The sequence below is a fragment of the Conger conger genome, chromosome 13 (genome assembly GCF_963514075.1).
Source record: "Conger conger chromosome 13, fConCon1.1, whole genome shotgun sequence".
NCBI classification, from domain to species: domain Eukaryota; kingdom Metazoa; phylum Chordata; class Actinopteri; order Anguilliformes; family Congridae; genus Conger; species Conger conger.
Window position 1 is genome coordinate 47,408,064 of NC_083772.1, and position 27,024 is coordinate 47,435,087.

A 27,024-nucleotide genomic window follows, 5' to 3' on the forward strand; every position below is an offset into this window, starting at 1 on the left:
AGAATAATATAATAAATATTTTTCCCCCTCATAGAAACAAAACAAGAAATTGAAGCCCCAGCCATGATGACATCACTATGGAAAAAGCTAGACATTACACTCAACAAAATAAAGTATGTAAATAGTTATTTTTAGAATTGAAGTACAGTTTTTATATATACACTTACCGAGCACTTTATTGGGTATTTATTAGACTTTCCAATTGGAGTTAGGATGCGTTGTGTGTTCAGAGATGCTCTTCTGCATACCACTGTTGTAATGTGTGCTTATTTGCATTACTGTCACCTTCCTGTCAGCTTTGACCAGTCTGGCCATTCTCCCCTGACGTCTCTCATTAACGTCTAATCATTAATTAAGGCATTTCTGTCTGCAGACCTGCTGCTCACTGGATTTTTTTTGTTTTTTGCACCATTCTTTTCAAACTCTAGAGACTAGTGTGTGTGAAAATCCCATTGGGTGAGATCACACACATTCAGGACACTGTTGATTCTCTCCACAGGTGTCTGCAGAGCTCTCTGACTCTCCCTGATGACCAGAGCTGTAAGCTTCATTTCACCTACCTGCACATCACACCTGAGACAATTCATAAAGCATCACATACCTGCACATCACACCTGAGACTGTATTCATAAAGCATCACGTACCTGTACACACCTGAGACTGTATTCATAAAGCATCACATACCTGTACATCACACCTGAGACTGTATTCATAAAGCATCACATACCTGTACACACCTGAGACTGTATTCATAAAGCATCACATACCTGTACATCACACCTGAGATTGTATTCATAAAGCATCACATACCTGTACACACCTGAGACTGTACTCATAAAGCATCACATACCTGCACATCACACCTGAGACTGTATTCATAAAGCATCACATACCTGTACACACCTGAGACTGTATTCATAAAGAATCACATACCTGTACACACCTTAGACTGTATTCATAAAGAATCACATACCTGTACACACCTGAGACTATTCATAAAGCATCACATACCTGCACATCACATCTGAGTCTATTCATAAAGCATCACATGCCTGCACATCACACCTGAGACTGTATTCATAAAGCATCACATACCTGCACATCATACCTGAGACTGTGTTCATAAAGCATCACATACCTGCACATCACACCTGAGACTGTATTCATAAAGCATCACATACCTGCACATCACACCTGAGACTATTCATAAAGCATCACATACCTGTACACACCTGAGACTGTATTCATAAAGCATCACATACCTGCGCATCACACCTGAGACTATTCATAAAGCATCACATACCTGCACATCACACCTGAGTCTATTCATAAAGCATCACATGCCTGCACATCACACCTGAGACTATTCATAAAGCATCACATACCTGCACATCATACATGAGACTGTGTTCATAAAGCATCACATACCTGCACATCACACCTGAGACTGTATTCATAAAGCATCACATACCTGCACATCACACCTGAGACTGTATTCATAAAGCATCTCATACCTGCACATCACACCTGGGACTATTCATAAAGCATCACATACCTGCACATCACACCTGGGACTATTCATAAAGCATCACATACCTGTACACACCTGAGACTGTATTCATAAAGCATCACATACCTGCACATCACACCTGAGACTGTATTCATAAAGCATCTCATACCTGCACATCACACCTGGGACTATTCATAAAGCATCACATACCTGCACATCATACCTGAGACTGTGTTCATAAAGCATCACATACCTGCACATCACACCTGAGACTGTATTCATAAAGCATCACATACCTGCACATCACACCTGAGACTGTATTCATAAAGCATCTCATACCTGCACATCACACCTGGGACTATTCATAAAGCATCACATACCTGCACATCACACCTGGGACTATTCATAAAGCATCACATACCTGCACATCACACCTGGGACTATTCATAAAGCATCACATACCTGTACACACCTGAGACTGTATTCATAAAGCATCACATACCTGTACACACCTGAGTCTGTATTCATAAAGCATCACATATCTCTACACACCTGAATCTGTATTCATAAACCATCACATACCTGTACACACCTGAGACTATTCATAAAGCATCACATACCTGCACATCACACCTGAGACTGTGTTCATAAAGCATCACATACCTGCACATCACACCTGAGACTGTGTTCATAAAGCATCACATACCTGCACATCACACCTGAGACTGTATTCATAAAGCATCACATACCTGCACATCACACCTGAGACTATTCATAAAGCATCACATACCTGCACACGCCTGAGACTGTATTCATAAAGCATCACATACCTGCACACGCCTGAGACTGTATTCATAAAGCATCACATACCTGTACACACCTGAGTCTGTATTCATAAAGCATCACATATCTCTACACACCTGAATCTGTATTCATAAAGCATCACATACCTGTACACACCTGAGTCTGTATTCATAAAGTATCACATGCCTGCACATCACACCTGAGACTATTCATAAAGCATCAATAGATGTGCTGTCCATGACGTTTTACAGAGACAGGCTCATGTGTTCTGTCAGTTGCGCTTTGCCTCAATGATATATTCATTATGTCCTGTCTCATTAATTTTCAGCAAGCGCAGTTATAATAATAATAGCAGTAATAGCAGCAGATGTGAAAGCTGCGGTTTTGTCTCATAGGCTCTAAAATGGCGGTGTCCGGGTGGGAGGCCAGGACATTGAGGATGAGAAATACAGACGAGCCCAAAAGCAGCAAACGCAGAAAGATGGCGCACCCTCTCCCCCTCAGAAACACACGGCCCTGTGAAGGAAAGGCCCCGCCCACTACACCCAAAGCCCCACCCCCGGCAGCCGTCGCCCCTGCGGCATCCTTCACGCCCCCCCGCCTGGCCCTCCCACCTGAACCCCCCGGGCCTGAACCCCCCGGGCCTGAACCCAGTCAGGCCATGGCTGGTAGTGAGCAGGACGATGGGCCTGGACCCAGTCAGGCTATGGCTGGTAGTGAGCAGGACGATGGGGCTGGACCCAGTCAGGCCATGGCTGGTAGTGAGCAGGACGATGGGCCTGGACCCAGTCAGGCCATGGCTGGTATTGAGCAGGACGATGGGCCTGGACCCAGTCAGGCCATGGCTGGTAGTGAGCAGGATGATGGGCCTGGACCCAGTCAGGCCATGGCTGGTATTGAGCAGGACGATGGGCCTGGACCCAGTCAGGCCATGGCTGGTAGTGAGCAGGACGATGGGCCTGGACCCAGTCAGGCCATGGCTGGTAGTGAGCAGGACGATGGGCCTGGACCCAGTCAGGCCATGGCTGGTAGTGAGCAGGACGATGGGCCTGGACCCAGTCAGGCCATGGCTGGTAGTGAGCCGAGTGCCCTGTGCCAAGCTGAGAGTGCCGTACGGAGCAGCCCACAGACCCTCAGACCTGCACACAGCAGGTCACCTCGGCATGGCCCACAGACCCTCAGACCTGCACACAGCAGGTCACCTCGGCATGGCCCACAGACCCTCAGACCTGCACACAGCAGGTCACCTCGGCATGGCTCACAGGAGGGGACCAGAACAACAGCTACTGGTAAGATGTTCTCTTACGAGAACCATCCCGTCTGAAAAAAACAGAAACAGCTGCTAGCTAGTTGACCAGTTCAAACCAGCTCCCAGCTCAGCGTATTTGTGCTTCTGCTTCTCATGTGTTAACATTTATTTCAGCCTCAGCACCACATCCCAGAATAGAGCCTCCTCAAAAGCAAACTGCAGATACAGGTGAGAATTCAGCTTTCAGTTTGTTTTACTGCTGCAAAAAGACATAATGATGCGAGCAGGTCATTCAGCCCAGCAATGCTCAGCTTTACCTCCCACTAAAGTGTACCTACTGCTCAGTTTAATGCATATCCAGTCCTCATGTTGACCAAGGCTAATAACAGCCTCCAATGGCAATCAGAAGCCAACTGCCAAGTTACTTTTGGTCCCTTAATGGGGAACCCAAAATGGATGTAAATACTCTCAAATTAAAGCTGCCACTTAAACCTCGAATTCATAGTTTTCAGTGGTAATTGTATCACTGTCTTTATGGACCTCTCTGTATATCATTTGGTTGAATAGTTTCATGTTAAATTGAATTTATCTGTAAAATGCAAGTGAGGCGACACACTAGCATGCTAAGAAACAAAAAAATGCATTATTTATCTTTTGTCCCGTGGGTGAGGTGAGAGAGTGCTGCTAGTTTTAAGGCCTCATTTGGTAGTGTGCATTTCAGGAACGGTGGCATCTTCTCCAGATTCGGGCACAGCGGGGGGAGCAGTGCCCCCCCCCTCGCCCCCTCCCTCCGCCCCCCCCTCGGGCTCCCGGCCCCAGAGCCCCAGGAGGATGCTGTGTGTCGAGGTGTCCGCCAGGAGCTCCAGCGCCCCCAAACTCAACCTGATTGGGCAGTGCACCAGCGGCCCAACCTTCTGGTGGACAAAGCCTCCTGTTCCAGTGAGCTCCAGACCCCCTGCAGACACGGTGAGGTGTACACAGTGTAGGGCATGACTGGGGCAGCCTGTAGCCTAGTGGCTAAGGTACATGACTGGGGCAGCCTGTAGCCTAGTGGCTAAGGTACATGACTGGGGCAGCCTGTAGCCTAGTGGCTAAGGTACATGACTGGGGCAGCCTGTAGCCTAGTGGCTAAGGTACATGACTGGGGCAGCCTGTAGCCTAGTGGCTAAGGTACATAACTGGGGCAGCCTGTAGCCTAGTGGCTAAGGTACATGACTGGGGCAGCCTGTAGCCTAGTGGCTAAGGTACATGACTGGGGCAGCCTGTAGCCTAGTGGCTAAGGTACATGACTGGGGCAGCCTGTAGCCCAGTGGCTAAGGTACATGACTGGGGCAGCCTAGTGGCTAAGGTACATGACTGGGGCAGCCTGTAGCCTATTGGCTAAGGTACATGACTGGGGCAGCCTGTAGCCCAGTGGCTAAGGTACCTGACTGTAGCCTAGTGGCTAAGGTACATGACTGGGGCAGCCTGTAGCCTAGTGGCTAAGGTACATGACTGGGGCAGCCTGTAGCCTAGTGGCTAAGGTACATGACTGTAGCCTGGTGGCTAAGGTACATGACTGGGGCAGCCTGTAGCCTAGTGGTTAAGGTACATGATTGTAGCCTAGTGGCAAAGGTACATGACTGGGGCAGCCTGTAGCCTAGTGGCTAAGGTACATGACTGGGGCAGCCTGTAGCCTAGTGGCTAAGGTACATGACTGGGGCAGCCTGTAGCCTAGTGGCTAAGGTACATGACTGGGGCAGCCTGTAGCCCAGTGGCTAAGGTACATGACTGGGGCAGCCTAGTGGCTAAGGTACATGACAGGGGCAGCCTGTAGCCTAGTGGCTAAGGTACATGACTGGGGCAGCCTGTAGCCTAGTGGCTAAGGTACATGACTGGGCCAGCCTGTAGCCTAGAGGCGAAGGTACATGACTGGGACAGCCTGTAGCCTAGTGGCTAAGGTACATGACTGGGGCAGCCTGTAGCCTAGTGGCTAAGGTACATGACTGGGGCAGCCTGTAGCCTAGTGGCTAAGGTACATGACTGGGGCAGCCTGTAGCCTAGTGGCTAAGGTACATGACAGGGGCAGCCTGTAGCCAGTGGCTAAGGTACATGACTGGGGCAGCCTGTAGCCTCGTGGCTAAGGTACATGACTGGGACAACCTGTAGCCTAGTGGCTAAGGTACATGACTGGGGAAGCCTGTAGCCTAGTGGCTAAGGTACATGACTGGGCCAGCCTGTAGCCTAGAGGCTAAGGTACATGACTGGGGCAGCCTGTAGCCCAGTGGCTAAGGTACATGACTGGGGCAGCCTGTAGCCTAGTGGCTAACATGCATGACTGGGGCAGCCTGTAGCCTAGTGACTAAGGTACATGACTGGGGCAGCCTGTAGCCTAGTGGCTAAGGTACATGACCGGGGCAGCCTGTAGCCTATTGGCTAAGGTACATGACTGGGGCAGCCTGTAGCCTAGTGGCTAAGGTACATGACTGGGGCAGCCTGTAGCCCAGTGGCTAAGGTACATGACTGGGGCAGCCTGTAGCCTAGTGGCTAACATGCATGACTGGGGCAGCCTGTAGCCTAGTGACTAAGGTACATGACTGGGGCAGCCTGTAGCCCAGTGGCTAAGGTACATGACTGGGGCAGCCTAGTGGCTAAGGTACATGACTGGGGCAGCCTGTAGCCTAGTGGCTAAGGTACATGACTGGGGCAGCCTGTAGCCTAGTGGCTAAGGTACATGACTGGGGCAGCCTGTTGCCTAGTGGCTAAGGTACATGACTGGGGCAGCCTGTAGCCTAGTGGCTAAGGTACATGACTGGGGCAGCCTAGTGGCTAAGGTACATGACTGGGGCAGCCTGTAGCCTAGTGGCTAACGTGCATGACTGGGGCAGCCTGTAGCCTAGTGGCTAAGGTACATGACTGGGGAAGCCTGTAGCCTAGTGGCTAAGGTACATGACTGGGGAAGCCTGTAGCCTAGTGGCTAAGGTACATGACTGGGGCAGCCTGTAGCCTAGTGGCTAACGTGCATGACTGGGGCAGCCTGTGGCCTAGTGGCTAAGGTACATGACTGGGGCAGCCTGTAGCCTAGTGGCTCAGGTACATTACCCCACTGGGTTGAATAAACTGTGTGTTCTTCTAAAGGCCAGCGAGGTTGGAGTGGAGCCGTTCGATGGCCACAGGGAAGGTGCTTGCATAAGGGGGGGGCCCCGGAGAACGGGAGGGGGTGAAGACCCGGCGGGACCGGATCCACCCGGCAGGAGATCACACCCCGCACAGATAGAGGAGGAGACGGGATCCGGAAGGGGAGCGGAGCGGACTCGCTCAGCGGTCAGACAGGGGCAGCGTGCGGCCGGGCGGATCGGGGCGGTCCTGGGGCACAGGGAGAGCACAAGATCCCTGGAGGACCCTGCACACACAGGGGCCCGGCTGGGGGACAGGGACCCGGGGACGCCCCTCTCAGGGGCTACAGCTTCCTCTGGGGCCCACCTCCGTTCTCCACGGCCACCTTTCCCAGTCCCGGTCTGCCCTCAACAAACCACCGCCATGCCCGCCATCCCCGTCAGGCAGAGGGCACAGACCCTGCAGCATGTTGGGGAGCAGAGTCCTTCTGAGCCTCTGCCCCTCCCCAGAACCCCTGCCCCGGGGCCTGACCCGGACAGGGCTGCCATGTTGGGACTGCAGGACCCCCCACACAGGGCCGCCAAGTTGGAACTGCAGGACCCCCCGGGCGGCCCCCCCTCAGTCTGCAGCCCAGGCACCAACATGGCCGCCCATACGCTGGTCATACTCTCCCGCACCATCGTGTCTCAGGCCATCACCCCTCCGAGATGCAGGGGCCACCAGGGGGCGCCCCACTCCTGCGGGGGGAGGAAGAGCCTGCAGCATGAGCTTCTCCCCCGCCCCGCTTCCAGGAGCCAGCCGCAGCTCTCAGCCAACAGGTCAAGGGTCAAGGTGAGCAGCAGGCTGTGAGAGAGTAAACATCCCCACTCAGCAAACTGCCGTAGATTACAGGGGCTATATCCTGTCTGCTGCACTGTGAGCCAGCACAGAAATCTATCCAATTACTATTTATTAAAGTAGTAGGTAATAATGAAATCACTTCACTTGGCTTCTTGAAACTGACTTTGAGGTAAGAAAATCAATGTTTTAAATGTTTATGTTTTCATGCAGCGGATGCTGGAGCCCTTTGGGACGTCCAGGACCTGTCTTACATTAGGGCTGCCAATTGCTCCAAAAAATAAACTTATTCTGTGAAAAGCTCGGCCATGAAATAGTATTTTCGGTGCTTCCTGTTATTTGTGTTAAGTCCACAAGAGGGAGCTATAGAGCCGTCTGGCACAAAGGCAGAATAAGACACTGTTGCGAAGGTCTGGAGGCAGAAACCAGGGGGCTGCACTGCGAAGACTACATCCCCAGGGTTCCTCTGCGGAAGCTGGCTTCACCTAAAGCCTGAGAATCGTGAACGGTCTTGGCCAGTATCACGAAGGTGGTTATCAGTGCGATCTTGAGGCCATGTTACTGGTTTCTGAAGGAGCTCCAGAGGTCGCGTTCTGAAGCAGCCCAGACTGCACACTGAGGGAGGCAGTCAGCACGTAGTGCCCTGTTGCTCTCCGTCTGTGGGAGGCAGTCAGCACGTAGTGCCCTGTCGCTCTCCGTCTGGGAGGCAGTCAGCACGTAGTGCCCTGTCACTCTCCGTCTGGGAGGCAGTCAGCACGTAGTGCCCTGTTGCTCTTCGTTTGTGGGAGGCAGTCAGCATGTAGTGCCCTGTTGCTTTCCGTCTGGGAGGCAGTCAGCACGTAGTGCCCTGTTGCTCTTCGTCTGTGGGAGGCAGTCAGCACGTAGTGCCCTGTTGCTCTTCGTCTGGGAGGCAGTCAGCACGTAGTGCCCTGTCGCTCTCCGTCTGGGAGGCAGTCAGCACATAGTGCCCTGTTGCTCTCCGTCTGGGAGGCAGTCAGCACGTAGTGCCCTGTCACTCTCCGTCTGGGAGGCAGTCAGCACATAGTGCCCTGTTGCTCTCCGTCTGGGAGGCAGTCAGCACGTAGTGCCCTGTCACTCTCCGTCTGGGAGGCAGTCAGCACGTAGTGCCCTGTCACTCTCCGTCTGGGAGGCAGTCAGCACGTAGTGCCCTGTCACTCTCCGTCTGGGAGGCAGTCGGCACGTAGTGCCCTGTTGCTCTCCGTCTGGGAGGCAGTCAGCACATAGTGCCCTGTTGCTCTCCGTCTGGGAGGCAGTCAGCACGTAGTGCCCTGTCGCTCTCCGTCTGGGAGGCAGTCAGCACGTAGTGCCCTGTCACTCTCCGTCTGGGAGGCAGTCAGCACGTAGTGCCCTGTCACTCTCCGTCTGGGAGGCAGTCAGCACGTAGTGCCCTGTTGCTCTCCGTCTGGGAGGCAGTCAGCACGTAGTGCCCTGTTGCTCTCCGTCTGGGAGGCAGTCAGCACGTAGTGCCCTGTTGCTCTTCGTCTGTGGGAGGCAGTCAGCACGTAGTGCCCTGTTGCTCTTCGTCTGGGAGGCAGTCAGCACGTAGTGCCCTGTCGCTCTCCGTCTGGGAGGCAGTCAGCACATAGTGCCCTGTTGCTCTCCGTCTGGGAGGCAGTCAGCACGTAGTGCCCTGTCACTCTCCGTCTGGGAGGCAGTCAGCACATAGTGCCCTGTTGCTCTCCGTCTGGGAGGCAGTCAGCACGTAGTGCCCTGTCACTCTCCGTCTGGGAGGCAGTCAGCACGTAGTGCCCTGTCACTCTCCGTCTGGGAGGCAGTCAGCACGTAGTGCCCTGTCACTCTCCGTCTGGGAGGCAGTCGGCACGTAGTGCCCTGTTGCTCTCCGTCTGGGAGGCAGTCAGCACATAGTGCCCTGTTGCTCTCCGTCTGGGAGGCAGTCAGCACGTAGTGCCCTGTCGCTCTCCGTCTGGGAGGCAGTCAGCACGTAGTGCCCTGTCACTCTCCGTCTGGGAGGCAGTCAGCACGTAGTGCCCTGTCACTCTCCGTCTGGGAGGCAGTCAGCACGTAGTGCCCTGTTGCTCTCCGTCTGGGAGGCAGTCAGCACGTAGTGCCCTGTTGCTCTCCGTCTGGGAGGCAGTCAGCACGTAGTGCCCTGTCACTCTCCGTCTGGGAGGCAGTCAGCACATAGTGCCCTGTCACTCTCCGTCTGGGAGGCAGTCAGTATGTCGCTTACCGCTGCCCTTTCAGTCAGAATTTCATGAAAACATATCAAGTATCACAGAAAACACTTTTTTAATTAATAATGTAGTTTCTTGGTCAAAGGTGTACTCATAGTGCCTTACCCTGGATTGGAACATGCAGCCTTCTGAAGACTATTTTTTATTTTTTATCTTATCTATGCTAACATGCTAATTGAATTCTTAATGTGTTCCTGAACTAGCGGCAAAAAGAGCCAAATGCTAACTATGCTCGCCGATTTAGGTTTTGTTTAGGTTATCAATTCCTCAGAAGCATTTACTTAAAGTTGCTTTAGAATGTTCAAGTTACATGACTTTCTTTTATTGGACAGTGGAATGAAACTATGAAAGTTCCTACATTTGCAAAGTGTGGCAAACTAATTAATCGCTGCTTGCACCTATATTTAATATGTTCATTGTTCATTTAAGCTGTCTGCTCTGACCAATAAACTCTCAATTTTCTCAAGCAGAGACGCAAGAGACTGCGGCACTGCCTCCCTGATGACCTAGATGTGGACAAGTTCCTGTCTTCCCTGCATTATGACGAATAAGGAGAGCGCTGTTCTGGGTTCTGCTTCCATTTGGGGAATAGCATAGCCCTGGACACCCTATCGCTGTGCCTGGCTATCCCAGCAGCCCAAACTAGACTGAGGACCACAGACAGGAGCTCTGCTCCAGCATTAATTACACTTGTATTTTCCCCAGAGGCAGGCTTGTCAATGAAATATCAAGTACTGTTCCACAACTCAGGTTTGCACATTCATTCCACAGATGTTCAGAAGCCATTGGTCCACATTCTGGAGCATGACGCTACGATTGGTTCAAATCACTACATCAAAACATTGATAACAAAACTCCGACCATCATGAAGTCTTCCATCACTCTTCCATGGATACCAGGGAAATCAGGCCAATAACACTCCACATATCGGAAGACTTTGGTTATGAATTATATAATTCAGAAAATATTCTTACAAGACAAAAAGTCGATTTTCTAGTTGAGAATAATTTTGTTATTGTTATTTTGCCATAGACTATATACAGAATTGGGATGAAATAGCAGGGTTAGCAGGATGAAATAAGATACAAATAATGTTTTGCTATTCTAATCAAAACACATTTTTACCAGCTGGCCTTTAGAACAGGCTGATAATGCTTTTAAAAACCCTAGGAGCAATTTCTGTTTATATATATATACTTCATGTTTCAACTTCTCATTCAAATTAAGCACATTCTCCTTGAATCTAGCAGTGCTACTAACGGCTCTAAATATTTCGATAAAATTTCAGATATCGAAAGACGATTGGCTCATAACAGGAGTCATTTTATTGTTATGGTTCAAGTCATTGCCTGTTGTAATATTTTTTTTAAAGACCTTGGAATATCTGCGTTTGTAGAACGCAGTGTATGTTTTCCTGCATGTTGGCTTTTTCTTCTGTCTGGACTCCCAATTGAACATGCATTTCATGGCTGCAGTACAGGCCTGGCTGAGCATCAGCAGAGAACATACTGAGACCCTGGTCATGTCTGCAGGTCACAAACTTCAAGCAGTCTTTGCATGCAAAGGGTAAACGTCACTTTCGTTTGCATAATATTTCTATGTCCCAAATATTATGGTGCCATAAAATGTGGGGCTGTGTGTCAAAACTATGCATAAAAAGTGCCTTCATTTTTACATGGTGAAACCAAAATGTATATAAAAGCTGAGAACCTGCACTTTAACCACGTGAATTGTTTGATTACAAATCTAAAGTTGTAAAGTACAGAGCCAATTCGAGAAAAGATTTATTTGCCCCAAACGTGGAGCTCACTGTATCTAGTAAAAGCCTGGTGTGTTTTCTCCCCCGAGTTCAACTACACACCTTCCCTGTCCCTGTTCTGTACAGAGTGCCTCCCTGGCTGTGTTATGAGGGGGACTGAGGTGGTCCATCGAGTTGATATTATGGGATAATGATACAGGGTTCTCCCCAAAGTATGTAATATTAAGGAGCAGTGTGTATCAACACTGACAAGGATGAGAACATTGATCCTAGCACCTTCCAGAATCTTTGTCGCATGTACCTTGTGTCCCAGCAAATTGGCTATTAAAATGTGTATAGCCTTCTCCTGAAATCTTTGTATAAATTTACAGGATTTCACCATTTTATGTCGAATTATGGCAGCCTTAACTAATTATTTAATGGCTATTTTATACAGGTTTTCCACTGGCAACATTGCCTCTTTTCACCGTTTTCTCTCTGGATATATTTCAACGGCGATGATCCTGTCTGCAGGTCCTGACAATCTCGGTCATTATCTTTTAAAGTTAGGAGCAGATATTATTGCAAAACCTATAATCTGAGTCTTGGGTGTTTAATCTGAGTCTTGGGTCTTTAATCAGAGTCTTAGGTCTTTAATCTGAGTCTTAGGTCCAACATAATACCTAACCCTGGAAAGTGGCATATGTTCTCCCCTTACATAAGAGAACCCTCCATTTTCAATAACTTTTGCCCGATTTCCAAACTCTCAGTGATGGCAAAAATCCTTGCCCATTACCCTCTCTATCCTCCCTGGTCATTACCCTCTCTATCCTCCCTGCCCATTACCCTCTCTATCCTCCCTGCCATTACCCTCTCTATCCTCCCATTACCCTCTCTATCCTCCCTGCCCATTACCCTCTCTATCCTCTCTGCCCATTACCCTCTCTATCCTCCCTGCCCGTTACCCTCTCTATCCTCCCATTACCCTCTCTATCCTCCCTGGTCATTACCCTCTCTATCCTCCCTGGTCATTACCCTCTCTATCCTCCCTGCTCATTACCCTCTCTATCCTCCCTGCCCATTATCCTCTCTATCCTCCCATTACCCTCTCTATCCTCCCTTCCCATTACCCTCTCTATCCTCCCTGCCCATTACCCTCTCTATCCTCCCTACCCATTACCCTCTCTATCCTCCCTGCCCATTACCCTCTCTATCCTCCCTACCCATTACCCTCTCTATCCTCCCAGCTCATTACCCTCTCTATCCTCCGTGCCCATTACCCTCTCTATCCTCTCTGCCCATTACCCTCTCTATCCTCCCTGCCCATTACCCTCTCTATCCTCCCTGCCCATTACCCTCTCTATCCTCCCTGGTCATTACTCTCTCTATCCTCCCTGCCCATTATCCTCTCTATCCTCCCATTACCCTCTCTATCCTCCCTGGTCATTACCCTCTCTATCCTCCCTGGTCATTACCCTCTCTATCCTCCCTGCCCATTACCCTCTCTATCCTCCCTACCCATTACCCTCTCTATCCTCCCTACCCATTACCCTCTCTATCCTCCCTGCCCATTACCCTCTCTATCCTCCCTGCCCATTACCCTCTCTATCCTCCCTGCCCATTACCCTCTCTATCCTCCCTGCCCATTACCCTCTCTATCCTCTCTGCCCATTACCCTCTCTATCCTCCCTACCCTTTACCCTCTCTATCCTCCCTGCTCATTACTCTCTCTATCCTCCCTGCCCATTACCCTCTCTATCCTCTCTGCCCATTACCCTCTCTATCCTCCCTGCCCGTTGCCCTCTCTATCCTCCCATTACCCTCTCTATCCTCCCTGCTCATTACCCTCTCTATCCTCCCTGCTCATTACCCTCTCTATCCTCCCTGCCCATTACCCTCTCTATCCTCCCTGCTCATTACTCTCTCTATCCTCCCATTACCTTCTCTATCCTCCCTGGTCATTACCCTCTCTATCCTCCCTGGTCATTACCCTCTCTATCCTCCCTGGTCATTACCCTCTTTATCCTCCCTGCCCATTACCCTCTCTATCCTCCCTACCCATTACCCTCTCTATCCTCCCAGCTCATTACCCTCTCTATCCTCTGTGCCCATTACCCTCTCTATCCTCTCTGCCCATTACCCTCTCTATCCTCCCTGCCCATTACCCTCTCTATCCTCCCTGCCCATTACCCTCTCTATCCTCCCTGCTCATTACCCTCTCTATCCTCCCATTACCCTCTCTATCCTCCCTGCCCATTACCCTCTCTATCCTCCCTGGTCATTACTCTCTCTATCCTCCCTGCCCATTACCCTCTCTATCCTCCCATTACCCTCTCTATCCTCCCTGCCCATTACCCTCTCTATCCTCCCTGGTCATTACTCTCTCTATCCTCCCTGCCCATTACCCTCTCTATCCTCCCAGCTCATTACCCTCTCTATCCTCCCTGCCCATTACCCTCTCTATCCTCCCTGCCCATTACCCTCTCTATCCTCCCTGCCCATTACCCTCTCTATCCTCCCTGCTCATTACCCTCTCTATCCTCCCTGCCCATTACCCTCTCTATCCTCCCTACCCATTACCCTCTCTATCCTCCCTGCCATTACCCTCTCTATCCTGCCATTACCCTCTCTATCCTCCCTGTCCATTACCCTCTCTATCCTCTCTGCCCATTACCCTCTCTATCCTCCCTGCCCGTTACCCTCTCTGTCCTCCCATTACCCTCTCTATCCTCCCTGGTTATTACCCTCTCTATCCTCCCTGCTCATTACCCTCTCTATGCTCCCTGCTCATTACCCACTCTATCCTCCCTGCCCATTACCCTCTCTATCCTCCCTGGTCATTACCCTCTCTATCCTCCCTGCCCATTATCCTCTCTATCCTCCCATTACCCTCTCTATCCTCCCTGGTCATTACCCTCTCTATCCTCCCTGGTCATTACCCTCTCTATCCTCCCTGCCCATTACCCTCTCTATCCTGCCTACCCATTACCCTCTCTATCCTCCCTGCCCATTACCCTCTCTATCCTCCCTACCCATTACCCTCTCTTTCCTCCCTGCCATTACCCTCTCTATCCTCCCATTACCCTCTCTATCCTCCCTGCCCATTACCCTCTCTATCCTCTCTGCCCATTACCCTCTCTATCCTCCCTGCTCATTACCCTCTCTATCCTCCCTGCTCATTACTCTCTCTATCCTCCCATTACCTTCTCTATCCTCCCTGGTCATTACCCTCTCTATCCTCCCTGGTCATTACCCTCTCTATCCTCCCTGCCCATTATCCTCTCTATCCTCCCATTACCCTCTCTATCCTCCCTGGTCATTACCCTCTCTATCCTCCCTGGTCATTACCCTCTCTATCCTCCCTGCCCATTACCCTCTCTATCCTGCCTACCCATTACCCTCTCTATCCTCCCTGCCCATTACCCTCTCTATCCTCCCTACCCATTACCCTCTCTTTCCTCCCTGCCATTACCCTCTCTATCCTCCCATTACCCTCTCTATCCTCCCTGCCCATTACCCTCTCTATCCTCTCTGCCCATTACCCTCTCTATCCTCCCTGCCCGTTACCCTCTCTATCCTCCCTGCTCATTACCCTCTCTATCCTCCCTGCCCATTACCCTCTCTATCCTGCCTACCCATTACCCTCTCTATCCTCCCTGCCCATTACCCTCTCTATCCTCCCTACCCATTACCCTCTCTTTCCTCCCTGCCATTACCCTCTCTATCCTCCCATTACCCTCTCTATCCTCCCTGCCCATTACCCTCTCTATCCTCCCTGCCCATTACCCTCTCTATCCTCCCTGCCCGTTACCCTCTCTATCCTCCCATTACCCTCTCTATCCTCCCTGGTCATTACCCTCTCTATCCTCCCTGCCCATTACCCTCTCTATCCTCCCTGCTCATTACCCTCTCTATCCTCCCATTACCCTCTCTATCCTCCCTGCCCATTACCCTCTCTATCCTCCCTGCCCATTACCCTCTCTATCCTCCCTGCTCATTACCCTCTCTATCCTCCCATTACCCTCTCTATCCTCCCTGCTCATTACCCTCTCTATCCTCCCTGCCCGTTACCCTCTCTATCCTCCCATTACCCTCTCTGTCCTCCCTGCTTATTACCCTCTCTATCCTCCCTGCTCATTACCCTCTCTATCCTCCCTACCCTTTACCCTCTCTATCCTCCCTGCTCATTACCCTCTCTATCCTCCCTGCCCATTACCCTCTCTATCCTCCCTGCCCGTTACCCTCTCTATCCTCCCATTACCCTCTCTGTCCTCCCTGCTTATTACCCTCTCTATCCTCCCTGCTCATTACCCTCTCTATCCTCCCTACCCTTTACCCTCTCTATCCTCCCTGCTCATTACCCTCTCTATCCTCCCTGCCCATTACCCTCTCTATCCTCCCTGCCCGTTACCCTCTCTATCCTCCCTGCTCATTACCCTCTCTATCCTCCCATTACCCTCTCTATCCTCCCTGCTCTTTACCCTCTCTATCCTCCCTGCTCATTACCCTCTCTATCCTCCCTGCCCATTACCCTCTCTATCCTCCCTGCCCGTTACCCTCTCTCTATCCTCCCATTACCCTCTCTATCCTCCCTGCTCATTACCCTCTCTATCCTCCCATTACCCTCTCTGTCCTCCCTGCTTATTACCCTCTCTATCCTCCCTGCTCATTACCCTCTCTATCCTGCCTACCCATTACCCTCTCTATCCTCCCTGCCCATTAACCGCTCTATCCTCCCTACCCATTACCCTCTCTTTCCTCCCTGCCATTACCCTCTCTATCCTCCCATTACCCTCTCTATCCTCCCTGCCCATTACCCTCTCTATCCTCTCTGCCCATTACCCTCTCTATCCTCCCTGCCCGTTACCCTCTCTATCCTCCCTGCTCATTACCCTCTCTATCCTCCCTGCTCATTACTCTCTCTATCCTCCCATTACCTTCTCTATCCTCCCTGGTCATTACCCTCTCTATCCTCCCTGCCCATTACCCTCTCTATCCTCCCTGCCCGTTACCCTCTCTATCCTCCCATTACCCTCTCTATCCTCCCCTCCCATTACCCTCTCTATCCTCTCTGCCCATTACCCTCTCTATCCTCCCTGCCCGTTACCCTCTCTATCCTCCCATTACCCTCTCTATCCTCTCTGGTCATTACCCTCTCTATCCTCCCTGCTCATTACCCTCTCTATCCTCCCTGCTCATTACCCACTCTATCCTCCCTGCCCATTACCCTCTCTATCCTCCCTGCCCATTACCCTCTCTATCCTCCCTGGTCATTACCCTCTCTATCCTCCCTGCCCATTACCCTCTCTATCCTCCCTGCCCATTACCCTCTCTATCCTCCCTGCCCATTACCCTCTCTATCCTCCCTACCCATTACCCTCTCTATCCTCCCAGCTCATTACCCTCTCTATCCTCCGTGCCCATTACCCTCTCTATCCTCTCTGCCCATTACCCTCTCTATCCTCCCTGCCCATTACCCTCTCTATCCTCCCTGCCCATTACCCTCTCTATCCTCCCTGCTCATTACCCTCTCTATCCTCCCATTACCCTCTCTATCCTCCCTGCTCTTTACCCTCTCTATCCTCCCTGCTCATTACCCTCTCTATCCTCCCTGCCCATTACCCTCTCTATCCTCCCTGCCCGTTACCCTCTCTCTATCCTCCCATTACCCTCTCTATCCTCCCTGCTCATTACCCTCTCTATCCTCCCATTACCCTCTCTGTCCTCCCTGCTTATTACCCTCTCTATCCTCCCTGCTCATTACCCTCTCTATCCTGCCTACCCATTACCCTCTCTATCCTCCCTGCCCATTAACCGCTCTATCCTCCCTACCCATTACCCTCTCTTTCCTCCCTGCCATTACCCTCTCTATCCTCCCATTACCCTCTCTATCCTCCCTGCCCATTACCCTCTCTATCCTCTCTGCCCATTACCCTCTCTATCCTCCCTGCCCGTTACCCTCTCTATCCTCCCTGCTCATTACCCTCTCTATCCTCCCTGCTCATTACTCTCTCTATCCTCCCATTACCTTCTCTATCCTCCCTGGTCATTACCCTCTCTATCCTCCCTGCCCATTACCCTCTCTATCCTCCCTGCCCGTTACCCTCTCTATCCTCCCATTACCCTCTCTGTCCTCCCTGCTTATTACCCTCTCTATCCTCCCTACCCTTTACCCTCTCTATCCTCCCTGCTCATTACCCTCTCTATCCTCCCTGCCCATTACCCTCTCTATCCTCCCTGCCCGTTACCCTCTCTATCCTCCCATTACCCTCTCTGTCCTCCCTGCTTATTACCCTCTCTATCCTCCCTGCTCATTACCCTCTCTATCCTCCCTACCCTTTACCCTCTCTATCCTCCCTGCTCATTACCCTCTCTATCCTCCCTGCCCATTACCCTCTCTATCCTCCCTGCTCATTCCTCTCTCTATCCTCCCATTACCCTCTCTATCCTCCCTGCCCATTACCCTCTCTATCCTCCCTACCCATTACCCTCTCTATCCTCCCAGCTCATTACCCTCTCTATCCTCCCTGCCCATTACCCTCTCTATCCTCCCTGCCCTTTACCCTCTCTATCCTCCCTGCCCATTACCCTCTCTATCCTGCCTACGCATTACCCTCTCTATCCTCCCTGCCCATTAACCGCTCTATCCTCCCTACCCATTACCCTCTCTTTCCTCCCTGCCATTACCCTCTCTATCCTCCCATTACCCTCTCTATCCTCCCTGCCCATTACCCTCTCTATCCTCTCTGCCCATTACCCTCTCTATCCTCCCTGCCCGTTACCCTCTCTATCCTCCCTGCTCATTACCCTCTCTATCCTCCCTGCTCATTACTCTCTCTATCCTCCCATTACCGTCTCTATCCTCCCTGGTCATTACCCTCTCTATCCTCCTTGCCCATTACCCTCTCTATCCTCCCTGCCCGTTACCCTCTCTATCCTCCCATTACCCTCTCTTTCCTCCCTGCTTATTACCCTCTCTATCCTCCCTACCCTTTACCCTCTCTATCCTCCCTGCTCATTACCCTCTCTATCCTCCCTGCCCATTACCCTCTCTATCCTCCCTGCCCGTTACCCTCTCTATCCTCCCATTACCCTCTCTGTCCTCCCTGCTTATTACCCTCTCTATCCTCCCTGCTCATTACCCTCTCTATCCTCCCTACCCTTTACCCTCTCTATCCTCCCTGCTCATTACCCTCTCTATCCTCCCTGCCCATTACCCTCTCTATCCTCCCTGCTCATTACTCTCTCTATCCTCCCATTACCCTCTCTATCCTCCCTGCCCATTACCCTCTCTATCCTCCCTACCCATTACCCTCTCTATCCTCCCAGCTCATTACCCTCTCTATCCTCCCTGCCCATTACCCTCTCTATCCTCCCTGCCCTTTACCCTCTCTATCCTCCCTGCCCATTTCCCTCTCTATCCTCCCTGCCCGTTACCCTCTCTATCCTCCCATTACCCTCTCTATCCTCCCTGGTCATTACCCTCTCTATCCTCCCTGCTCATTACCCTCTCTATCCTCCCTGCTCATTACCCTCTCTATCCTCCCTGCCCATTACCCTCTCTATCCTCCCTGCTCATTACTCTCTCTATCCTCCCATTACCCTCTCTGTCCTCCCTTCTTATTACCCTCTCTATCCTCCCTGCTCATTACCCTCTCTATCCTCCCTGCTCATTACCCTCTCTATCCTCCCTGGTCATTACTCTCTCTATCCTCCCTGCCCATTACCCTCTCTATCCTCCCATTACCCTCTCTATCCTCCCTGGTCATTACTCTCTCTATCCTCCCCGGTCATTACCCTCTCTATCCTCCCTGCCCATTACCCTCTCTATCCTCCCTGCCCATTAACCGCTCTATCCTCCCTACCCATTACCCTCTTTCCTCCCTGCCATTACCCTCTCTATCCTCCCATTACCCTCTCTATCCTCCCTGCCCATTACCCTCTCTATCCTCCCTGCCCATTACCCTCTCTATCCTCCCTGCCCGTTACCCTCTCTATCCTCCCGTTACCCTCTCTGTCCTCCCTGCTTATTACCCTCTCTATCCTCCCTACCCTTTACCCTCTCTATCCTCCCTGCTCATTACCCTCTCTATCCTCCCTGCCCATTACCCTCTCTATCCTCCCTGCCCGTTACCCTCTCTATCCTCCCATTACCCTCTCTGTCCTCCCTGCTTATTACCCTCTCTATCCTCCCTGCTCATTACCCTCTCTATCCTGCCTACCCATTACCCTCTCTATCCTCCCTGCCCATTAACCGCTCTATCCTCCCTACCCATTACCCTCTCTTTCCTCCCTGCCATTACCCTCTCTATCCTCCCATTACCCTCTCTATCCTCCCTGGTCATTACCCTCTCTATCCTCCCTGCTCATTACCCTCTCTATCCTCCCTGCTCATTACCCTCTCTATCCTCCCTGCCCATTTCCCTCTCTATCCTCCCTGCCCGTTACCCTCTCTATCCTCCCATTACCCTCTCTATCCTCCCTGCCCATTTCCCTCTCTATCCTCCCTGCCCGTTACCCTCTCTATCCTCCCATTACCCTCTCTATCCTCCCTGGTCATTACCCTCTCTATCCTCCCTGCTCATTACCCTCTCTATCCTCCCTGCTCATTACCCTCTCTATCCTCCCTGCCCATTACCCTCTCTATCCGCCCTGCTCATTACTCTCTCTATCCTCCCTGCTCATTACCCTCTCTATCCTCCCTGCCCATTACCCTCTCTATCCTCCCTGGTCATTACTCTCTCTATCCTCCCTGCCCATTACCCTCTCTATCCTCCCATTACCCTCTCTATCCTCCCTGGTCATTACTCTCTCTATCCTCCCCGGTCATTACCCTCTCTATCCTCCCTGCCCATTACCCTCTCTATCCTCCCAGCTCATTACCCTCTCTATCCTCCCTGCCCATTACCTTCTCTATCCTCCCTGCCCATTACCCTCTCTATCCTCCCTGCTCATTACCCTCTCTATCCTCCCTGCCCATTACCCTCTCTATCCTCCCTACCCATTACCCTCTCTATCCTCCCTGCCATTACCCTCTCTATCCTCCCTGCCCATTACCCTCTCTATCCTCTCTGCCCATTACCCTCTCTATCCTCCCTGCCCGTTACCCTCTCTGTCCTCCCATTACCCTCTCTATCCTCCCTGGTTATTACCCTCTCTATCCTCCCTGCTCATTACCCTCTCTATGCTCCCTGCTCATTACCCACTCTATCCTCCCTGCCCATTACCCTCTCTATCCTCCCTGGTCATTACCCTCTCTATCCTCCCTGCCCATTATCCTCTCTATCCTCCCATTACCCTCTCTATCCTCCCTGGTCATTACCCTCTCTATCCTCCCTGGTCATTACCCTCTCTATCCTCCCTGCCCATTACCCTCTCTATCCTGCCTACCCATTACCCTCTCTATCCTCCCTGCCCATTACCCTCTCTATCCTCCCTACCCATTACCCTCTCTTTCCTCCCTGGTCATTACCCTCTCTATCCTCCCTGCTCATTACCCTCTCTATCCTCCCTGCCCATTACCCTCTCTATCCTCCCTGCTCATTACTCTCTCTATCCTCCCATTACCCTCTCTGTCCTCCCTGCTTATTACCCTCTCTATCCTCCCTGCTCATTACCCTCTATCCTCCCTGCTCATTACCCTCTCTATCCTCCCTGGTCATTACTCTCTCTATCCTCCCTGCCCATTACCCTCTCTATCCTCCCATTACCCTCTCTATCCTCCCTGGTCATTACTCTCTCTATCCTCCCCGGTCATTACCCTCTCTATCCTCCCTGCCCATTACCCTCTCTATCCTCCCTGCCCATTAACCGCTCTATCCTCCCTACCCATTACCCTCTCTTTCCTCCCTGCCATTACCCTCTCTATCCTCCCTGCCCATTACCCTCTCTATCCTCCCTACCCTTTACCCTCTCTATCCTCCCTGCTCATTACCCTCTCTATCCTCCCTGCCCATTACCCTCTCTATCCTCCCTGCCCGTTACCCTCTCTATCCTCCCATTACCCTCTCTGTCCTCCCTGCTTATTACCCTCTCTATCCTCCCTGCTCATTACCCTCTCTATCCTGCCTACCCATTACCCTCTCTATCCTCCCTGCCCATTAACCGCTCTATCCTCCCTACCCATTACCCTCTCTTTCCTCCCTGCCATTACCCTCTCTATCCTCCCATTACCCTCTCTATCCTCCCTGGTCATTACCCTCTCTATCCTCCCTGCTCATTACCCTCTCTATCCTCCCTGCTCATTACCCTCTCTATCCTCCCTGCCCATTTCCCTCTCTATCCTCCCTGCCCGTTACCCTCTCTATCCTCCCATTACCCTCTCTATCCTCCCTGCCCATTTCCCTCTCTATCCTCCCTGCCCGTTACCCTCTCTATCCTCCCATTACCCTCTCTATCCTCCCTGGTCATTACCCTCTCTATCCTCCCTGCTCATTACCCTCTCTATCCTCCCTGCTCATTACCCTCTCTATCCTCCCTGCCCATTACCCTCTCTATCCGCCCTGCTCATTACTCTCTCTATCCTCCCTGCTCATTACCCTCTCTATCCTCCCTGCCCATTACCCTCTCTATCCTCCCTGGTCATTACTCTCTCTATCCTCCCTGCCCATTACCCTCTCTATCCTCCCATTACCCTCTCTATCCTCCCTGGTCATTACTCTCTCTATCCTCCCCGGTCATTACCCTCTCTATCCTCCCTGCCCATTACCCTCTCTATCCTCCCAGCTCATTACCCTCTCTATCCTCCCTGCCCATTACCTTCTCTATCCTCCCTGCCCATTACCCTCTCTATCCTCCCTGCTCATTACCCTCTCTATCCTCCCTGCCCATTACCCTCTCTATCCTCCCTACCCATTACCCTCTCTATCCTCCCTGCCATTACCCTCTCTATCCTCCCTGCCCATTACCCTCTCTATCCTCTCTGCCCATTACCCTCTCTATCCTCCCTGCCCGTTACCCTCTCTGTCCTCCCATTACCCTCTCTATCCTCCCTGGTTATTACCCTCTCTATCCTCCCTGCTCATTACCCTCTCTATGCTCCCTGCTCATTACCCACTCTATCCTCCCTGCCCATTACCCTCTCTATCCTCCCTGGTCATTACCCTCTCTATCCTCCCTGCCCATTATCCTCTCTATCCTCCCATTACCCTCTCTATCCTCCCTGGTCATTACCCTCTCTATCCTCCCTGGTCATTACCCTCTCTATCCTCCCTGCCCATTACCCTCTCTATCCTGCCTACCCATTACCCTCTCTATCCTCCCTGCCCATTACCCTCTCTATCCTCCCTACCCATTACCCTCTCTTTCCTCCCTGGTCATTACCCTCTCTATCCTCCCTGCTCATTACCCTCTCTATCCTCCCTGCCCATTACCCTCTCTATCCTCCCTGCTCATTACTCTCTCTATCCTCCCATTACCCTCTCTGTCCTCCCTGCTTATTACCCTCTCTATCCTCCCTGCTCATTACCCTCTATCCTCCCTGCTCATTACCCTCTCTATCCTCCCTGGTCATTACTCTCTCTATCCTCCCTGCCCATTACCCTCTCTATCCTCCCATTACCCTCTCTATCCTCCCTGGTCATTACTCTCTCTATCCTCCCCGGTCATTACCCTCTCTATCCTCCCTGCCCATTACCCTCTCTATCCTCCCTGCCCATTAACCGCTCTATCCTCCCTACCCATTACCCTCTCTTTCCTCCCTGCCATTACCCTCTCTATCCTCCCTGCCCATTACCCTCTCTATCCTCCCTGCCCATTACCCTCTCTATCCTCCCTGCCCGTTACCCTCTCTATCCTCCCGTTACCCTCTCTGTCCTCCCTGCTTATTACCCTCTCTATCCTCCCTACCCTTTACCCTCTCTATCCTCCCTGCTCATTACCCTCTCTATCCTCCCTGCCCATTACCCTCTCTATCCTCCCTGCCCGTTACCCTCTCTATCCTCCCATTACCCTCTCTGTCCTCCCTGCTTATTACCCTCTCTATCCTCCCTGCTCATTACCCTCTCTATCCTGCCTACCCATTACCCTCTCTATCCTCCCTGCCCATTAACCGCTCTATCCTCCCTACCCATTACCCTCTCTTTCCTCCCTGCCATTACCCTCTCTATCCTCCCATTACCCTCTCTATCCTCCCTACCCATTACCCTCTCTATCCTCCCTGCCATTACCCTCTCTATCCTCCCATTACCCTCTCTATCCTCCCTGCCCATTACCCTCTCTATCCTCCCTGCCCATTACCCTCTCTATCCTCCCTGCTCATTACCCTCTCTATCCTCCCTGCCCATTACCCTCTCTATCCTCCCTTCCCATTACCCTCTCTATCCTCCCTGCCATTACCCTCTCTATCCTCCCTGCCCATTACCCTCTCTATCCTCCCTGCCCATTACCCTCTCTATCCTCTCTGCCCATTACCCTCTCTATCCTCCCTGCCCGTTACCCTCTCTGTCCTCCCATTACCCTCTCTATCCTCCCTGGTTATTACCCTCTCTATCCTCCCTGCTCATTACCCTCTCTATGCTCCCTGCTCATTACCCACTCTATCCTCCCTGCCCATTACCCTCTCTATCCTCCCTGGTCATTACCCTCTCTATCCTCCCTGCCCATTATCCTCTCTATCCTCCCATTACCCTCTCTATCCTCCCTGGTCATTACCCTCTCTATCCTCCCTGCCCATTACCCTCTCTATCCTGCCTACCCATTACCCTCTCTATCCTCCCTGCCCATTACCCTCTCTGTCCTCCCTACCCATTACCCTCTCTTTCCTCCCTGCCATTACCCTCTCTATCCTCCCATTACCCTCTCTATCCTCCCTGCCCATTACCCTCTCTATCCTCTCTGCCCATTACCCTCTCTATCCTCCCTGCCCGTTACCCTCTCTATCCTCCCTGCTCATTACCCTCTCTATCCTCCCTGCTCATTACTCTCTCTATCCTCCCATTACCTTCTCTATCCTCCCTGGTCATTACCCTCGCTATCCTCCCTGGTCATTACCCTCTCTATCCTCTGTGCCCATTACCCTCTCTATCCTCTCTGCCCATTACCCTCTCTATCCTCCCTGCCCATTACCCTCGCTATCCTCCCTGCCCATTACCCTCTCTATCCTCCCTGCTCATTACCCTCTCTATCCTCCCATTACCCTCTCTATCCTCCCTGCCCATTACCCTCTCTATCCTCCCTGGTCATTACTCTCTCTATCCTCCCTGCCCATTACCCTCTCTATCCTCCCATTACCCTCTCTATCCTCCCTGCCCATTACCCTCTCTATCCTCCCTGGTCATTACTCTCTCTATCCTCCCTGCCCATTACCCTCTCTATCCTCCCAGCTCATTACCCTCTCTATCCTCCCTGCCCATTACCCTCTCTATCCTCCCTGCCATTACCCTCTCTATCCTCCCTGCTCATTACCCTCTCTATCCTCCCTCCCCATTACCCTCTCTATCCTCCCTACCCATTACCCTCTCTATCCTCCCTGCCATTACCCTCTCTATCCTGCCATTACCCTCTCTATCCTCCCTGCCCATTACCCTCTCTATCCTCTCTGCCCATTACCCACTCTATCCTCCCTGCCCGTTACCCTCTCTGTCCTCCCATTACCCTCTCTATCCTCCCTGGTTATTACCCTCTCTATCCTCCCTGCTCTTTACCCTCTCAATGCTCCCTGCTCATTACCCACTCTATCCTCCCTGCCCATTACCCTCTCTATCCTCCCTGGTCATTACCCTCTCTATCCTCCCTGCCCATTATCCTCTCTATCCTCCCATTACCCTCTCTATCCTCCCTGGTCATTTCCCTCTCTATCCTCCCTGTTCATTACCCTCTCTATCCTCCCTGCCCATTACCCTCTCTATCCTGCCTACCCATTACCCTCTCTATCCTCCCTGCCCATTACCCTCTCTATCCTCCCTACCCATTACCCTCTCTTTCCTCCCTGCCATTACCCTCTCTATCCTCCCATTACCCTCTCTATCCTCCCTGCCCATTACCCTCTCTATCCTCTCTGCCCGTTACCCTCTCTATCCTCCCTGCCCGTTACCCTCTCTATCCTCCCTGCTCATTACCCTCTCTATCCTCCCTGCTCATTACTCTCTCTATCCTCCCATTACCTTCTCTATCCTCCCTGGTCATTACCCTCTCTATCCTCCCTGGTCATTACCCTCTCTATCCTCCCTGGTCATTACCCTCTTTATCCTCCCTGCCCATTACCCTCTCTATCCTCCCTACCCATTACCCTCTCTATCCTCCCAGCTCATTACCTTCTCTATCCTCTGTGCCCATTACCCTCTCTATCCTCTCTGCCCATTACCCTCTCTATCCTCCCTGCCCATTACCCTCTCTATCCTCCCTGCCCATTACCCTCTCTATCCTCCCTGCTCATTACCCTCTCTATCCTCCCATTACCCTCTCTATCCTCCCTGCCCATTACCCTCTCTATCCTCTCTGCCCATTACCCTCTCTATCCTCCCTGCTCATTACCCTCTCTATCCTCCCATTACCCTCTCTATCCTCCCTGCTCATTACCCTCTCTATCCTCCCTGCTCATTACCCTCTCTATCCTCCCTGCCCATTACCCTCTCTATCCTCCCTGCCCGTTACCCTCTCTATCCTCCCATTACCCTCTCTGTCCTCCCTGCTTATTACCCTCTCTATCCTCCCTGCTCATTACCCTCTCTATCCTCCCTACCCTTTACCCTCTCTATCCTCCCTGCTCATTACCCTCTCTATCCTCCCTGCCCATTACCCTCTCTATCCTCCCTGCCCGTTACCCTCTCTATCCTCCCATTACCCTCTCTGTCCTCCCTGCTTATTACCCTCTCTATCCTCCCTGCTCATTACCCTCTCTATCCTCCCTACCCTTTACCCTCTCTATCCTCCCTGCTCATTACTCTCTATCCTCCCTGCCCATTACCCTCTCTATCCTCTCTGCCCATTACCCTCTCTATCCTCCCTGCCCGTTACCCTCTCTATCCTCCCATTACCCTCTCTTTCCTCCCTGGTCATTACCTTCTCTATCCTCCCTGCTCATTACCCTCTCTATCCTCCCTTCTCATTACCCTCTCTATCCTCCCTGCCCATTACCCTCTCTATCCTCCCTGCCCATTACCCTCTCTATCCTCCCTGCTCATTACTCTCTCTATCCCCCCATTACCCTCTCTATCCTCCCTGCCCATTACCCTCTCTATCCTCCCTACCCATTACCCTCTCTATCCTCCCTGCCCATTACCCTCTCTATCCTCCCTGCCCTTTACCCTCTCTATCCTCCCTGCTCATTACCCTCTCTATCCTCCCTGCCCATTACCCTCTCTATCCTCCCTGCCCATTACCCTCTCTCCTCCCGACCCATTACCCTCTCTATCCTCCCTGCCATTACCCTCTCTATCCTCCCATTACCCTCTCTATCCTCCCCTCCCATTACCCTCTCTATCCTCTCTGCCCATTACCCTCTCTATCCTCCCTGCCCGTTACCCTCTCTATCCTCCCATTACCCTCTCTATCCTCTCTGGTCATTACCCTCTCTATCCTCCCTGCTCATTACCCTCTCTATCCTCCCTGCTCATTACCCACTCTATCCTCCCTG

At 51.9% G+C, this 27,024-nt stretch overlaps 1 protein-coding gene and 1 pseudogene across 1 annotated transcript; one reads left to right on the plus strand and one right to left on the minus strand.

Annotated features, from left to right (window-relative positions):
* LOC133107602 (uncharacterized) overlaps positions 1-27,024 on the minus strand; it is a 980,437-nt pseudogene that overhangs the window by 872,512 nt on the left and 80,901 nt on the right.
* LOC133108701 (uncharacterized) lies at positions 4,372-11,730 on the plus strand. The gene is made up of 3 exons (XM_061218377.1): positions 4,372-4,529; positions 6,681-7,490; positions 10,183-11,730. Exons 1-3 carry the CDS (start codon positions 4,395-4,397, stop codon positions 10,261-10,263), a joined length of 1,026 nt encoding a protein of 341 aa, XP_061074361.1. The 5' UTR covers positions 4,372-4,394; the 3' UTR covers positions 10,264-11,730.

Coding starts and splice junctions, on each gene's coding strand:
- LOC133108701 (XM_061218377.1), top strand. CDS start 4,395: ATGCTGTGTGTCGAGGTGTCCGCCAGGAGCTCCAGCGCCCCCAAACTC. Junction 4,530..6,680: donor CCAGACCCCCTGCAGACACG/GTGAGGTGTACA, acceptor GTTCTTCTAAAG/GCCAGCGAGGTTGGAGTGGA. Junction 7,491..10,182: donor CCAACAGGTCAAGGGTCAAG/GTGAGCAGCAGG, acceptor TTTCTCAAGCAG/AGACGCAAGAGACTGCGGCA.